The sequence below is a fragment of the Gopherus evgoodei genome, chromosome 1, assembly GCF_007399415.2.
Source record: "Gopherus evgoodei ecotype Sinaloan lineage chromosome 1, rGopEvg1_v1.p, whole genome shotgun sequence".
NCBI lineage: Eukaryota > Metazoa > Chordata > Testudines > Testudinidae > Gopherus > Gopherus evgoodei.
In genome coordinates, this window is record NC_044322.1 from 211316214 (window position 1) to 211333315 (window position 17102).

The 17102-nt window shown below is 49.5% G+C and overlaps 1 protein-coding gene across 1 annotated transcript in view; it reads right to left on the reverse strand.

Annotated features, from left to right (window-relative positions):
* The window catches only part of HGD (homogentisate 1,2-dioxygenase), a 65557-nt gene that overhangs the window by 27093 nt on the left and 21362 nt on the right, over positions 1-17102 (reverse strand). Inside the window, exons 3-6 of the mRNA XM_030534291.1 lie at positions 14778-14849; positions 12574-12662; positions 8181-8286; positions 1707-1766 (exon numbers count right to left, since the gene is read on the reverse strand). Coding sequence (XP_030390151.1) covers positions 1707-1766; positions 8181-8286; positions 12574-12662; positions 14778-14849 — 327 coding nt within the window. The remainder of the gene's footprint in view (positions 1-1706; positions 1767-8180; positions 8287-12573; positions 12663-14777; positions 14850-17102) is intronic.

Sequence of the window (17102 nt, forward strand, 5' to 3'; positions counted from 1 at the left end):
GAGAGAGGAGGGAGATGCTGGATATCAGCAGTGGCCACTAGGGATCAGCATGTGTCCTGAGAATGCTGGGAGTTCAGGTCTGCAGGGCAGGATCAGGGCTGGCAGGTTTGTAGAAATTTTGGTGATGCCTAGAACCCACCCCTGCCCAACCCCCCCCCCACCTCCCCAAGGCTCTGAGAGGGAGTTTGGGTGAGGCAGGAGGTCTGGGGTGCAGGCCCTAGGCTGGGGCAGGGGATTGGGGTGCAGGCTCTGGGAGGGAGTTTGGGGATGGGAGGGGTGCAGGGATGAGGACTGTGGGTTGTGGCCACAGATGAAGAGTTTGGAGTGTGGGAGGGGCTCAGGGCAAGAGTAGGAGTGAGGGCTCTGTCTGGAGCTGGGAATGGGAGGTTTGGGGTGTGGCAGGGGCTCAGGGCAAGAGTAGGAGTGTCGAGGGTGAGGGGTCTGTCTGGGACTGCAGATGAGGTGTTTGGGGTGCTGGAGGGGCTCAGGGATTGGGTAGAGGGTTGACAGTGCAGTGGGGGGGTGAAAGTTCTGGCTGGGGTGAGGGCTCTGGGGTGTGGCAGGGCTGGGGATGAGTTTGGGGTACAGGCAGGCTGCCCTGAGACTGGAGCCAGAGAGGAGGACTCCCCCCAGCCCTTTCCCTGCCAGCAGCAGCAAGCTCTGGGGGAGGAGCCCCCCTTTCCCACCCCCCAGCAGCACACTCACCCCCACCGTCACTGCATGTGCTCCTAGGACCCCTCTCAGGTCCAGGAATCTCCCTCACCTCCCCCATGGTGAGTGCCAGGGGGTCCTGCATGTGCCTCCTGCCTTGCTGTTGCCCCTGACTGTAGCCTCACTGAGGGTGAGGATTGGGCTGCCTCCTTGCCCAGCATGAGGCAGGAGCGGTGACTGCAGGTGGAGGGCCCCCTATGCTGGTGTAGGGTTCCATTGTAAAATGAAAGGGTGTGAGGGGGTAGGGCAGGCTCAGACAGTGTGCCCTGGGCGTGGAAATGGGGGCACTAGGACCCTGCAGCAGCAGTTGTGCTAGTATCAGAGGGTAGCCGTGTTAGTCTGGATCTGTAAAAGCAGCAAAGAATCCTGTGGCACCTTATAGACTAACAGACGTTTTGGAGCATGAGACGTTTGTGCTAGTGTTTTTTTTTGTCTTTTCTCCACCGCTTTCTGTGCCCCTCGGCTTTGTGCGCCGGAGGCAAGTGCCTCACTCACCTCGCCCTTGTGACGGCACTGCTGTCCTCCTCACAGCGTTTGCCAGGGAGCTCGTAAGAGGAATGGGGCTTGGCTCAGCTGGAATCTATCTATCCTCTGTCTATCCCCAGGGAGCAGCAAATCTCTCACTCTGTAGTTCCAGAGTCAGACCCAACTTGGGAGGGTAGGGAATTCTGGCTTTGAGTGGCCTGGTTGATTTCAGCTGGGGATCTATGGCTGCAAAAAGCCTTTCCAACTTTTCAGTACCAGAACACTATACGCGAGGCTTGGCTGCTCTTTACCCAGACTCTGTTTATTGCCAGTTTACAATCTAGTAGTAAGAGCAGGACTCCTGGGTTCTATTCCTAGCTCTGCCATTGACTTGCTGTATGATCTTGGGCAAGTCAGCGGGCTCTCTGTGCCTCAGTTTCCCCTCTGCAAACTGCACAGTATTGCTATCGGCTCTGCGAAACTCTGCAAAGAAGGGAAATGCCCTGGGAGACTCCAGCTGCTTGACTTACGCTCACAAAGTCCAGTTTTTTTTCAGAGGCTCTTGGGATCTCAAAAGGCTTCCATCTCAGCTAGAATCAAGCAAACACAAAGTAAGGAAGGAAATGCCAGCCATTACAATATGAACAATGCCAGCTAAAAAGAACAGAGCACCCTCCATGCTGTCACCCTGCCCTCTGCTGGGCATTTTGGGGGTTTTCTTCTTTAGAGGGGATTTAAAAAATATTTTGCAAATCCGTTTTTTGACCTGGGGGCTGCCAAACTTGAAATTTCTATTTAAAAACTGTCCTTCCCTGTGTTACTAACACCACCTGACATGCAAAGAATTTCAGAGTAACTGACTCGTCACCACTGATGCTGTTTGTTTCATTTTGGGCTCTGCTCAGCATGCAACCATTCACTTGTTGCATGACCCTAGGCTACTCACGTCTGTTCTCTGTGCCTCAGTTTCCCCACCTGTCAGACAGTAGGGCTGCGGGCTCAGATAACTGCTGTTAGTAAAGCACTTGGAGTTGCTCACACAAAAGGTGCTCGAGAAGCCAGCTGGCCCCAGGCACCAGCGGAGGAAGCATGTGCCTCGGGCGGCACATGCTAAGGGGCGGCATTCCGTCCATTCTTGGGACAGCACAGTCCGAGTGGCTTTTTTTTTTTTTTTTTTGCTTGGGCCAGCAAAAATGATAAAGCCAGCCCTGTCAAGAAGTATATATTACTTGGAATGGCAGTCAGTTTTGCTCTCTGGTTCTCAAGCTCCTAACACTGCGGAGACAGGTTTCAATTAAATAAAACCCTTACAACAACTGGGCCCCAATTGTGATCTCAGTGACACTGAAGGTATGTCTACACTTGAGGTGAGAAGTGTGATTCCCAGCCTGCATAGACATTCCTGGGCTAACTCTGCTCCAGCTAGCACAGTAAAAATAGCGGTGTAGTTAGGGTATCACAGGTGGTGGCTCGGGGTAGCCATCCCAATACATGCCCACTGAGTCTCCTGCATGTACTCAAGTTTACTCCAATGTAAGTGTCTGGGTTTTAATGGCATTATTCCTGATTAACACTGGTGGAGCTGAGGGCAGTCAGGCTCTCTGCTAACAGTCCTTTTTAATTCATGTAACTTTTTGTAACATTTAAAAAAACCAAAATCTAAATTTTGAGCCTAAATGACTTGTCAGAGTCTCCTTGAAGATTAACCTTAGGAGGAAAAGAAAGTGGTGGAGTGCTGGGCCACACCAGATGCATCTCTAAGTGAGGCAGTGCAGGAGTTCATCACTTATTAATCAGCTGCACACCAGGCTTGGCACTGCTAGTGGCAGATAATTGCTCTGTTCTCTGAAGCCATCTGCTTACAAAGAAGTCTTGCTGTTCAAGCCCTGGCATGGGCAGCCGGGTCAGGGCAGCCAAGCAGAGTCTCTTACTGAACACAGGGAAGTAAGCGTTGTTTGTCTTTGTACTACAGGAGATCAATTTTTTTTAAAAGGTAATAACATGGATCAAGAAAGTATAAATGAAAAAGACTTGAGTGAAATAATTATGAATTGCCTTTCACTTGTACTAAATAAGTCTGATACTTTTTTAAGTGTCAGGGGCAGTTTAAAGAAAGTGTGGATGGACTGATATCTAGAGGAGAAAGCAGGGCCGGTGCAAGGATGTATTGTGCCCTAGGCGAAATTTCCACCTTGCGCCCTCCCCCGTCCCCGAGCCCTGCGACGGCTCCCTACCCCTCCCCGCCCTGAGGCGCCCCCACCCCCGCAGCAGCTCTCTGCCTCCCTCTGCCCTGAGGCACCCCCATACCGCGGCAGCTTCCCCCTGGCCCGGGAGCCAAGCAGCAGCTCCCCGCCCCAGCTCACCCCTGCTCCGCCTCCTCCCCGAGCATGCCGTCGCTGTTTCACTTTTCCTGCCTCCCAGGCTTGCAGTGCCAATCAGTTTAGGCGCCGCAAGCCTGGGAGGTGGGAGAAGTGAAGCAGCCACGGCATGCTCGGGGAGGAGGCGGGGCAGGGGTGAGCTGGGGAGGGGAGTTCCCCTGCGTGCCAACCCCCCCCCCACACTTTTGCTGCAGGCGGCCCTCCCCGCGCTCCCCTGCCCCAGCTCCCTCCGCCTAAATGCTGGCGGCGACCAGGGCGGCCAAAGATCTGTCCACCGTGATCGCCGCCGAAGAAAATGCTGCCCCCCAAATCCTAGAGCCCTAGGCGACCGCCTAGGTCGCCTAATAGGTTGCACCAGCCCTGGGAGAAAGGATGGTCTAGTGGTTAAAACACAGAGCTCAATGTTAAAAAGTCCAGGTTCACAGGCTGTCTATGTGACCTTAAGCAACTCACTACCTTGCTCTGTGCCTTTGTTCACCCATCCGTGAAATGAGGATGATAATTGTCTGCTTTACAGAAGGGATGGGGCTTATCTCATTAATACTTTGAGATCTGGGGACAGAAGGGGTTGGAGAAGAGCAGAGGGTTATTTATTATTAATAATAGTCATAACAACAACGGATATGATACATAAGCAGTGGCGGAGTGAGCTAACAGACCAAACTGGCAAGGGATCAACACATGATGCCACAGCTGACTGAGAGGGCTGGGATACAATAGGCCAGGCCACTGGGTACAATGCTCTTCCTTGGGAGCATCTGGATGAACCTTCAGCATGTTTGTTGCCATGCAGCAATGTCCCAAGGGGCTCTGCACACAAAGAGACTTTGGCTGCTCAAAAAAGAGGGCCTCTAAGGGAGGAGATATTTAGATGTCAGACCAGATGTGGCCCTCATGATGTATTCCTATGACCAGCATGAAACAATCAGGTTATGGACACTCTAAGCTTTCATTTTTTAAAATAAAAAAGTGGCTAAGCCTCATTGCTGCAGCAATAACCTCCTAAATGTGAACCAAGTGTAAATACAAAGTGATGACATGTCTGTCTGAGTCTGCAGACAGCCTGGAGCAATGGCTCAGAGGTGTGACCTTCCCTGTTCCCTATTCATCTCATTGGGAGTGACAATTCTAAAGGGCAATGATGATACTTAAGTGTCAAAAGTGACAACTTCAGTGTCCACTGCTGATCAATTTAAGCCCTTGATGGCTGGGAACGGACAGTCACTGCAGACGGAAGAACAGAGAAGAGACACAAAACACAAAAAGAGGGGAGAAAGAGAGATGGGAAAGAAAAGGAACAAAGGGCAGAAATAAAGATGGCTTAAAGGAGAGCAGATTTTCTCACTGAGTGATATTGAATGTGACAAATTACTGAGTAAATAATAATGTTTAGCTCCCACCTAAAGGCTGTATTCTCCCCTTGATATCTGTGCAAACCTCCCCTGAAATTAGTGAGAAGTCCACCATGGAACAAGGGGAGTAGAACGTCCTGAAATTATAGCCCAGCCCATGGACCATAATGAAACATAGAATTCAGCTCCCTCCTCCAAAAGAGTTTGACATCCTGCGCTAGATGTTAGGCTACTGCCTGGCTTTGAGTTATATTCAAACAACTGGATGATTCTTTGTTATGTTTGGGTTTTATTGTGTTGGGCCCTGATCCAAAGCCCAGGAAAATCAAGGGAAAGCCTTCCATTGACTTCAGTGGACTTTGGATCAGGTCCTTAGATGACTCACTGTGGGCTCCTTATAAATGGATACATAGATAAATAAAAGATTCCACAGAAAACTGAAGTGAACTGTGCAAGACACCAGCCCTGGGGCCAAATCTAAGATCAATTGTGCTGGCAGGCTGTGAGCACCCAAACAACACCCTGGCCTTGTGGTGTCTATGAACAATAGGTTCTGGCAACTAACTCACTGATCATGACTATATTCCCAGCTCAGCTATCAGAGCTTGAGAAAGCAAAGGAACGGTGGCACCTACTGGCTCCCAGTACCCAAAGGCCTTTGATACAGTTAGCCGGAGTGCCACCAGAGCTGCCTGGGTACTAGAGTGATGAGTACTATAGAAAACACCATAGTGATAGCGAGATAGTCTCGTCAGAGAAACTGAATCTCCTCTCTCATTCTCCTAAGATGTCAGTTGAAAAATGACTCCCCACTCTGAGCTCTAGGGAATTATCTTTCTACATTTGATTACGGTGGCTTTAAACTGTGAGGGAGGGGATGGCAGTTTTGTCACTCTTCCTTCAGGGAACCAATGTAATGTAAATAAATAGCTCCAGACACTTCCGGGATGGGTTCTTTAGAGATACCTATATTAATAAATAATCATCATCTTAAGTTCTGTTTGTGAAAGGGGATCAGGAGTGGATGAGGCTATAACAGAAACCATCAAAACTTCAGCTGCAAAGGAGCATCAAACAAAGATGCACAAATATGATCCTGTCACAGTGACTGGAAAACATATTCCAGCACAACTGGGAGAATATTGAGATAAATAGTGGGGCCACTGGCTGGCTGGAAATTAGCTAATGATGATGCATTGAGGATAAAACCCGAGAGAAGCCAGAGCCAATGAATACAAGAACACAGAGGGGGAAAGATGGCAGGAAGAACAAGGCAGATTAGCAAAACCAAATGCTGTGTGACTGATGGGGAGAGGAAATCATGATTAAAGATGATAGCAAGGAGGACAAATGCAATTGCTCTGCATGACTCTCTAGAACAAAACCTGATTTCCAAGGAGGGCTGAGGAGAAACATACTGGAAGGGAGTAACATCTCCAAAAACAAGCAGAGCGAATGTGTTGTGGGGACGATCTGCTCCTTTGCCTGCTGGATGACATTTTGATTGGGAAAACTGAGACACAGTCCTGGTTTACAATGGCGCCAGCGGTGCCATGGGGCCAGGCCCACCAGCGTGGTCTGCTCTACTTGTGCTGCGCCCTGAGTGGCTGGTTCCTCTTCACCCCCTGGCCCTTCTCCCCCCCCCGCCACTGCTAGTTCCTCTCAGCGGGCCAGCTGGCTGAGGGCTCCTCTCTGCCCCCATCACTGGCAGGCTGCTGACAGCCTGAAGAGCCCTCAGTCTCTGCTGCTCCAGGCTGGTGACCATCCCCTTTGGGTTCCCCAGGGGTGGGGCCTGCCTCTCCCTACCGCTCTGCAGAAGTGGCAGGCTGGGGAAGTCAGTGGCTGCCCTCCCCCACCCACTCCTGCAACCAGGCAGGCAGGGCTGGTTTGGAACCCTGGAGACGGAGCCACTCCCGACCTTCAGCTATCCTGCTCCCTAGCACTGTGCTGGGGGGGGGGGAATCCCTGCTCTGCGCTAGCTCAGCAGGGCCAGTGAGTGCAGCCGGGGGGCAGGGCATTGGGGAGTGGGTCTCTGTGGGGGCGTGTGGGAATTCGGGTTGCCAACCCTCCAGGATTGGCCTGGAGTCTCCAGGAACTGAAGATTCATCTTGAATTAAAGATTATGTCATGTGATGAATTCTCCAGGAATACATCCAACCAAAATTGGCAAACCTAATGGGGAGTGTGGGGCTGTGAAGGGCAAGGGCACTGGGGGAGATTTGTATATTTTGGGTACTAGGCGGGGGGGGTCTGTTGGGTATGCACTGCGTGGTGGGAGAGGTCTGTGTGTGTTGGGGTGCTAGGGAGTGGAGGTTCTGTGTGGGATGCTGGGCAGTTGTGATGGGGAAGTCTGTGGGGAGGCACTGGGCATAACAGGTCTGGGGGATGCTGGTAATAGAGAATTGGGGGGTGCTGGGTGGAGGCACTGTGTGGCACAGCATAGGCCTATCCCCGAGGGTGAAGGGACATGCTGGCAGCACAGGGCCCGGTGGACCACTGTGCATCTGGCAACTGCTGGTTTGTAAACAGCGCTTTTGGATGGGTCTGGACTGTTCCTGCCATGCCTTACTGCTTCTGGTTGCCCCCTCACTCCGGGGACTGACCTTCCCGTGCCATGCTCCACTGCCTCCATGGGGGCTCACAAATATGTTTGGAGCCAGGCCCACAAAAGGTTAATCTTGCCCTACTGAGAAGATGCAGCAGCAGAGATGGCAAGCATGGGACCATGGCTTGGCGGAAGCCTTGACCACTGCCCAAATTTGGTGACTACAAGGGCTGTGCTGATTATCAGCCAAGAGACCAAGGGCAGCACCCAATTTGCTAATATGTAGGTGAGGAAACATGCTCTAGTAGTTGAAACACAGTGCTGGGAGTCAAGATTCTTGGGTTCTAGTCACAGGGACTCATTGTGTGACTGACTGGTCAAGTCACTTAACTACTCGGTGCCTTAGCTTCCCTATCTCTAAAACGGAGATATGAATATTTACTCTACTGCCTGGGGTTTTGGGAGGATTGAGCACTGTTTGTAGAGCGCATGGAGATCTTTGGATGGAAGAGACTAAGGAAGAGCAGTTATCTGTTGTTATAGTACTGTCAGAACCAAAATATGTCTTTGGGATTTTAATAACACACGTCTTTATTTCAGTGCCAGATTCATGCTAACAAACATTTTAAAAGTGCAGTTCCCATTGTGTTTTAGGCATGGTGGGACTGCCTTTGAACACAGTCATAGAGTTTCCATATACTGATGTTCCCTCTCTTCAGATCTGGTTACCTGGTTGGGTTCAGCCTCCGCTTCATCCCAGTTGTGTGTCAGGTGGCCTTGATCCATGGGTTTAAAGGGCTTGTGACAGACAGAGGGTAGAATTCTATACAGCCAGCTACAGAGAAAGAAAACACCAGTGAGACCAAGCCCAGACTCTCCAAATAGCTGTTTCTGTGCTCGACAGCACCTACAAAATTTTCAATGAGATCAGGTGGACCTCTTGTGTGTTAGTTCTCCAATCAATCCTCACAGTTATATAGATCCCAAAGTACTTTATGGGCCATAATTACACACAGACATATGAATATGTATAACCTTATCTCTCATGGAAATGCAGCCACGTCTGGGGTTGAATTCAGTGGCTAACAGCACACAGCAACACTACACAACGGTTGAAAGCTGGCAGTGAAGAACATAGTATTTAACTAAAGGTGTCTCTTCACTGCCTAGTTAATGGGGATGACTGGCACCAGGGTTAGCTGAGCCTGGATGTGAGAAGCCACCCTGCAAAGCCCTACCCCCGTTACTGTGTCCACACTGTTTCTCCTCTTGCTTGTGTGTGTCTGGGAGCATAGCCCATGGTTCTGTGTAGTGAGATGCTCTGGGATTGTTTCCTAGTCCATTCTGTCAATTGCAGGAAAACTTGTCTATACCTCCTGGGGAACTGTGGGAAGGCACTGGAGGACTATCAATGCTTGAGTACTTTAGCCTGTGTCCTGGGCTGTAGCCAGAGTGAAAACAAAGCATGGGTTCTAATCCTCCCCAGTTGGGTCAGCTAGCCTGGTTTTACAGTACCTAAAATGCAAGTCAGAGAGTTTCTGTGTGGATGGGAGGGAGGTTGGCCTATAACCCAGGTAAGAAACCGGGTTGACTGTGCAGTGAAGATATATCCTAAAACTACAGGGGAGTTATAGGCAGGCAGAAGGTAATTACTAGAGTTTGCATTTGGCAGGTTACTGGAAGTAACATCGTACTCCTGCAAACAGTGCCATGGGATGGTTAGTGAGCACAGGTAGTCAGACCCTACGTTTCATGAAAGTTGACACCCCCTAGCACCACACTGGGTTACCTATCACTAAGGCTGTGATTTAGTCATGGAGGTCACGGAAGTCATGGGAGCTGCAGGGTTCCCTGCTGCCGCTGGTGGCAGGCGGACCACCTGCAGCTCCCGGCCACCGTGGGCAGTAGGAGAGACCCCTGCCACTAACTGTCCCCGCAGGTGGCAGGGGGGACCCCCGCCACTCCTGGCTGCCTCTAAGAATGGAGTGATCTCTGCAGCTCCCGCCACTGTGGGTGGCAGGGGAGACCCCCCAATGCTCCCCGGTGCTGCGGGCGGCAGGGGGAACTCCTAGAACTCCCAGCCAGTGCAGGCAGGACTCCCAGAGCTCTCCGCCTCTGTGGGCAGCAGGGGGGACCACCAGGGCTCCCAGCTGCTGTGGGCAACAGTGGGGACCCCTGCTGCTCCTTGCCGCCCTGGGGGCCCCCGCAGCTATCCACCTCCATGGGCAGCAGAAGGGACCCCCAGAACTCCCAGCCTCCATGGCGGCAGGGGGAACCCCCGGAGTTTGGAGCCCTCAGTGGAGGGGGACCCTGGAGCTTCCAGCCCACCCGCAGCTGCCCAGGCTCCTCATTTTATCATGGATGTTTTTAGTAGAAGTCAGGGACAGATCATAGCTTCCGTTAATTTTTCATTATTGCTCGTGACCTGTCCGTGACTTTTACTAAAAATATCCGTGACAAAATCTTAGCCTTACCATCACTTACTCTTTCATCAACAGCGGTTCCCAAATCCACGTGGGTTTTCTTCAGAGATCTCGATCCAAGCACTAGCCAGACACGTCCCTGTCTAGTTTATGAAATCTAATGAGATCCCAGCCCAAAGCTGCAGACTTTGCTGAACAGGATGTAACTGAATGACTTGATTTACTTTCCCTTGCAGCAGAAACAACTTGTGCTCCAGAAACTGTCTGTTTGGGTCACTGGGCAATTTATTATTTGCCACTGTGTGGAACAGAAACATCCATGCCTCATGTGGAATGCAGCATATCTGTAACCCACCAGGGCTGCCCAGAGGATTCAAGGGGCAAAGCAATTTCGGGGGCCCCTTCCATAAAAAAAGTTGCAATACTATAGAATACTATATTCTCGTGGGAGACCCTGCAGGGCCCAGGGCCTGGGGCAAATTGCCCCACTTCCCCCCCCGCCCCTGGCAGCCCTGTAACCCACACACCTCCTGGGTGTGGTGATCTGTCCCATCTAGTGGCACTGAGACCACTTAGGGCATGGCTACACTGGAAACTTCAAAGTGCTGTTGCGAAAACGCTCCCGCAGCAGTGCTTTGAAGTGTGAGTGTGGTCACGTGGAAGCAAGCCACCTCCACGAGCCTGTTTACAATAGCGCTTTAAAGCACTCAGACTTGCTGTGCTCAGAGGGGTAATTTTTCACTCCCCTGAGCCAGCAAGTTAGAGCACCATAAAATGTAAGTGAAGACAAGCCCTTAGAGAGAGAGTTAAATGAGTCTGCTCTACAGCCTTAGCTAAGAGGCAGTTGGCTTTTAGCTCATACAGTAGAGGCTCATGCGCTAAGCTCCAGAGGTCCCAGGTTTGATCCTGCCTGCCGACGACTGGGGTCTCTCCGTATTAAATATCCACAACAGCCAAAGCAGGGCAGATGCAACGTGCTCTGCAATTCAGCTCAGCCCAGCACTCCTTGCCTCCCTGGTGAACATATTTAACTAGTGCTGCCACTTTCCAGTTAGAAACACAGTTTTGTCTGGATAGCAATGAAAGGGTGAACACACACACCTGCTCCCCGGAGGAAACTGGGCTTTAGAGGGTAAATACAGCATGGGAATTTCAGTGCAAACCTGTTTAACCAAACTCCAGGAAACGAAAGTGTGATTCTGTCTCCTGAGTTTATTTTGCCTTCTAATTTCTCTCTTCAAGCACAGCCCCTTACAAGCTGGCCATCCTGAAAAACCACCTGGCCTGCTCTGTACTGTGCTATGGGGTCGGGAGCTCAGAGCATAACCATTCAGTGAGAGAGGGGCTCAAGAGCCACATCTGAGTTTGCATTTTAAACACTGCAGAGGGAGTCAGGCCTGCGCTTTGAGTGCCACCCTAGCCCCACTTTCTGCCACAGGCCTTCCTTCCTATGAAGCCCTGACATAACGCAAGACCCTGAACCTTTGGATAAATGGATCTGCACTCTACTTCCTTTCTGTCCACTATGCCAGTTCCTGAGCCTCTCTTCCTTTCTACACCTGGTGCCTGAGCTAACATGCACACAGAAAATGGGCTAAGCCAGGAGATGGGCTTTGAACCAGGCAGGTGGCCAGATAATCAGGAAGGCAACAAACAAGGATGCCACAGCCTCTCTGCCTTGTTAAGGTTGCTCACTTCAGTTTGGGGTGGGGGAGGAGCTCTTCCTTGGGAAATGGAAAATTTCCATCAAGGACATTTGATGAATGAGTCATCCCCTTTCCCACGCACGCTGAGAGATGGCACCAGCCTGGAGAGCAGAGCACTGGTAGGCAGCTCTGATGATGCATCTGCCTTTCATTTGATCAACCAATGGAGGGGACAGAAAGTCTCTGTGGGAGCAGTGACATGATAAACCAATCTCTTGCAATCAGGCAATGGCCTGAACTTCAGGACTTTTTCTTCAAAACAGCAACTCACTGTTTCCAGCATCCGATGAGAATTCTTTGTGGTCAATTGCATGCTGGTGCCAGTTTGACAGCCCACAGACCGACGCCTCTACTTAGCTAGAGATCAAATACAGCCCAGTGGCAGCAGTGGGAGCTTCCCCCACACCAGCCGCTGCCAGTGGGCCAAACCCTGACCCACAGGGATGCTCTCTAGGATGAGAGGAAAGTTCAAGTCCCATAGCCCATCTTCTGACACTGCCAACAAGGGGCCAATAAGGGCCAATTCTGAGGATGTGTTTTTGTGATGCCACTAGCAACTGGGCTGAGACCCTCACCTTGTTCCCCAGAGCACTGAGATCCTCCTCTCAGAGAAACTATCCCTCCCTCTTCACCTACAGATCCCATTCCATGAGACCTTCTTCTTCCTCACCAGCTCATCCTCATCACCCTCACCTGAGACCTTTTGTCCCTTTCCCCTGATCCTACCGAAACCTTCTCTCTTTCCTTCACTATTTGATCTGCATCCCACCCCACTCCCAGCATGGCCTTCCCATCCCCCATAAAAGATCTACCCCCTACTTCACTCCACTGAGATTTTTCCTCTCCTGTCCAAACAGTTCCACCCTCCCAGCATGCAGCAGAGTTGTTTACAAGCTCAGGAAATACTGAGTATATACAGTCAGATCTCACCACCAGCCTTGCTGCCTGCACGCAGCAATATATCATGGCTGTCCCAGGGTAGTGTCACGGTACCTTCTCTTATTGGTGGACCTGGGGCAGGTGAAGGCAGAGCCCGAGAGCTGTTCTGCATACAGACCATATGGGCAGACCTGAGGGTTATTCTAAACCAAAAGAGAAAATGATGGAAACCGATTAAAGACAACTGCACAAATATTAGCATTAGTCTCATCACCACAAAGAAAATTCCCAATTCCTCTAGGTGGTCTGGAGCATAGTCCACTCGCTCAGAATGGTATGGACCTTGTCAATGGCCTCATCCTCTGCTCACTGATAACAGGGTTAACCAGTGATGATATTTGCATGGTGCCTCCATCTCTCATGAGATACAATGGGTATCAGCCAGCCTCTAAGATCCATTTCCTTATACACGGGAACTTACACAGTGCTCTAAAGAATCCAAGAGGAGGCTAGGGTATACACCAAGTTCTACAACAACCACTAAGCAGCAACACTTATGGGGGAATCATCAATAAAGCAACCAAAACATCAGTCAGGTTATCAAGCACATTGTTTTATCATTAAGATGTCTGGAGGGGCTGATCCGGATCCCAGAACTGGGATTTCCTTTCCCATGCTTTGTGTTTACCTGGCTCTTGGTAAGAAAGTTGCACTGTCTGCAAAGTGCTGGTAAAGGCCCATGGCTTCATAGCCCTACAGGAGCTGCAGCAAATGTGTGTAAGTATACAATCACTGCACAGAGAATGTATACTTCCCTCCATCACTGCCATGGTTCCCCTAACTATACTACCCCTCAGCTAGGGAAAAGATGCCTACAGTGGGCATTAAAAATGGGACAGTGCCTCCAGATGCTAATGGAGTTAGCTCCCTCTGGTGGCCTTTGTGGAATTCTTTGCATTTGTGCAGGGTTTCAGAACGCTAAGCTCAGTGATTACGCCGGGTGCAAACTTCCCCACTTCTCTCTGTCTTTCCATTGGTTCTGGCTGCTGCATCTAATTTGCACAAACTGGTGCAGGTTGCAGTTGCCCTCATTTTAAATAGAGCAGCCCTTGGAGATTACAGGTCCCAGCATGTAATGAGCATGCCAAGCATCAGGATGGAGCACTTATAGTTATGTAGGCTGCGTTGTGGAGGTAGGTGGGCCTCTAGACTGCATTTAACCCATCTGTGACTTGTGTTTAACTGTCTACAGTATACACTCCCAGCAAAAAAACAATGATATTAGAAGCCCTCAGAAGTCAGGAAATGCCAGAGTTGAGGTTCTCTATACAATCTTAACTCTTTCCTCCTATGCATACAGTTTATGCTTTAGGGCCTAATTCTGCACATCTTTGCACCTTGTGCATTTATACTTTTACAGAGTGCAGAGCAGGGTGTAAAATGCTGCCATCCTGCTGCGGGTGGGTATTATGCCCACCCTGCCCAAGTACAACCACTTTCACAACATGCAAGGTGGTGGAGAATCAGGCTTAGTGGATTTACTTTGACGTAAATGAAACCAGATCTGGGCCCATAGTCTTTATTTCCCTGATGACTTGCTCTTATTTCTAGAAGTTGGATAGTGAGAGAAAGTGAGGCCTGGGGCCTTTATTTAAAGAACAAGGAAAAGTATTTTTTTAGAAAACGAATATATTTGGAAATAAATTATTCTATTTTATTCACTTTTAACATTTTTGTAATGAGCCTGTCGGCTCATGACTAGCTAAGTTTAGCTATTCCCTGCCCCCATCCCTAGAAAGGAGAAACTGCCCTATCATGGTCTCATCGCTCAGTCTAATCAAAATCAGTTTTGATTTGGAAGAGGTCTCCTCTGTAGGGCTATTTCTCTCCCAGATTTCAAGCTTCTATCCCAGTCCACATCAGACCTAGAGCTGAGAGAAAAATGTCAAATGAATTTTTTTTTTATAATGAGGAAAATGTTTATTTCCCACCCCCTTCCTTCTCAAACATAGTTGAACTATTTTTATTCCAACCTCCTTCCCCAAAAATCACTCTGGGACAGAGACCAGGCCTGGAAATTTCAGCCTCAAAGGTGAAAACTTTGGAAAGTTATGAATGACGAAAATAGGAAATTTGACTGGAAACCCTTAACTATAACTTATACTAATGCACAGTTCTAATGCTGCAAAAAGGAGGCTCCTTAACATTTCTGTAGTGGCAGGCTTGAGATTCATAGTAGCATCTTGAGACGCAAAATAGCAGAGGAACAGGTGCTCACGCTACTCCTTGCTATTAAAAAAAAAAAAAAGAATCAGTACCTGTCCTTCTGGTAAGGCTCCAGGACAGCGTGGATCTTCAGAGACACATTCATTACCAAATCCTGGCATGTACTATGAAATAACAACACAAACATACACTCATACATCAGTGTTTAAAAATAAACAGATGTGCTTTTTCCAAATTCTTTGGGTACAGTTTGACTTTGCCAAGTGATCTATTTCGGTTTGGTTATTTCAGAGGACTGACTCTGCAATATGTGTACAGGGGTTTATCTATCTTCATTAACCAACGATAATATTGGCAGACATAGCCAGGGTTCCTTTTCAGTCTAATCTGTCTGCATGTGTGAATGCACCCAGCACTGTACCATGATGGCACTTTTTAGATATGCAAAATAACAGTATGCTTGGGTTCAGCCATGATAATACCCTTGAGTAGCCCCTTCCATGCAAGGACATCAAAGCACTTCATTAACATTATGGAGGAGTGCTAGCACCGGAGTTAATGTTGAGACAAGGTTACTCTGTAAGAGGTGATTTTTCGAAGTGCTGTAACATCTGCTTGCATACCATTACTGTCTTATAAACTGGTGTGACTTACTGGGCTCCAGGACCTGGTTAGTAATGCAAATCTGAAGTCATTTGGGTAATGCGGGGGGGGGGGGGGAGTCTGACATACAGCGCCCCCTGTAAAAGGACCTGTCAGTAATCATGTGTGTGCAAATACACCTGGAGTTCAAACTGGGCCACTGATATGCACCAAACTGCTACTGTCTGACTGGGCTTGAGCTCAGTTAATGTCCAGCGTCTGCTGCCATGTTAGACAAGCAATATTTTAAAAGTTTTGTCTAGTTTCCTAAGCTGATGCACATGGGGGATCTACACTAGAGAAAGTGAGCTGCACATCCTCCTAGGCGTGCTCGGGCTCCAGAGCAGGGGGTGGAGTTCTCAGTCCTGGCTTCTCCTCAGGCATATAGCTCCTGCCTGTTGCACGGGCAGCAGGGAGGAGAGCTGGGCTCCTCCCAGTCCCTCCTCCGACTCTGCCCCCCTAAACCTAACACTGGGCTAAGCCCCGTTTCAAACCATGATAAACTGCACTGGTGCAAGTCAGCATTCACACCAGAGCAGAATGTGCGCTTTAGGGTTTGATTAGGATAGAAGGTGAATGATTGACAGGCCCATGGAATGGGTTTAATCGGCAAGCTGCAAGTTTATTAATTATACCTTGGGGAGGGGGAGCTACTTTGCCCACCTCAGCTCTCACGTACCAGGCATTTAATTGGTTCAGGTGTGGATTACGGAACTTTGGTGACAAACCAAACAATTCAGTTCAGCCGTGCAACTTCTTTCCCCTGCCCCACGTAAAGGGGGTCAGATTGACAGTGGCCACAAGGCTGGGTCAGGGGAAGCTCAGTCTGCAAAGACATCAGCCTCCGTCCCCACTGTGAGCACAAGGTCCATCTGCACAATCCTGGGTCTCATCTACCTCTGGGAACTGGCCTTTTTAGTTTTTACTGCCACTGGACACCAGCTACTGGGAGCCTCAGCAATTAGCAACAGCCCTCACCTGGCTACACGTTTTGGACTCTCTCACTCCCTGTTGTCAAGTCACACTACCTCCCCCGCTAAAGGTGGCAAGGGAGTATTTGCACCAATACAGATACATCAGTGCAGCTACAACAGTGGCTGAACACCCACTGTAGACAAGGCCTCAGGTTTCTTGATATTGGGTGAAGCAGCTGATGTTTGGGGTTGGAAGGATTAAAAATGTCTCAAACAATCCTCTCACCTGCATCCTATGACACTTAAAGCATCTGGCTTGCACAAAGTGTGTGTGTGTTCTCCAAAGATTTATTTGTGACATTTCTAGGCTCCAAGTGGAAAACCATTCAAAAGGCAGTAAACGCTGTGTCCTACCACTGTGTAGTTAGCAAGTGATAATGCAAACCACAGAAAAATTCACAGGGGATGGATGTGGAAATACTCAAACTTAAGAGTAGGGGTTGGATGGGCTGATCAGTGAATTCGACTAGCTGTCACAATAATCTCAAAGTGCACTGAAACTGGCAGAGACATTAATCCTTGTGATATGATCACAGAACTCATGAGATTCAATTATTAAAAAAAGCTGCTTGTGATCTTGGGATAATCAAGATAAACCTCAGGAAAAGTTACCATTTATCAAAATTGCCACCTTCCACCATTGTCAGAAGGCAGGAAGGGACCCCTGAGGGAAACAAATGAATATGAGGGGACATCTCTGTGGAATGGTAGAGGAGGCATGCTGCCAGAGCTACTGCAGCATAGGGGGCAGGAATATGGCATAGGGAAGGGGCCATGAAGGTCCCCACAGTACTACGTGCA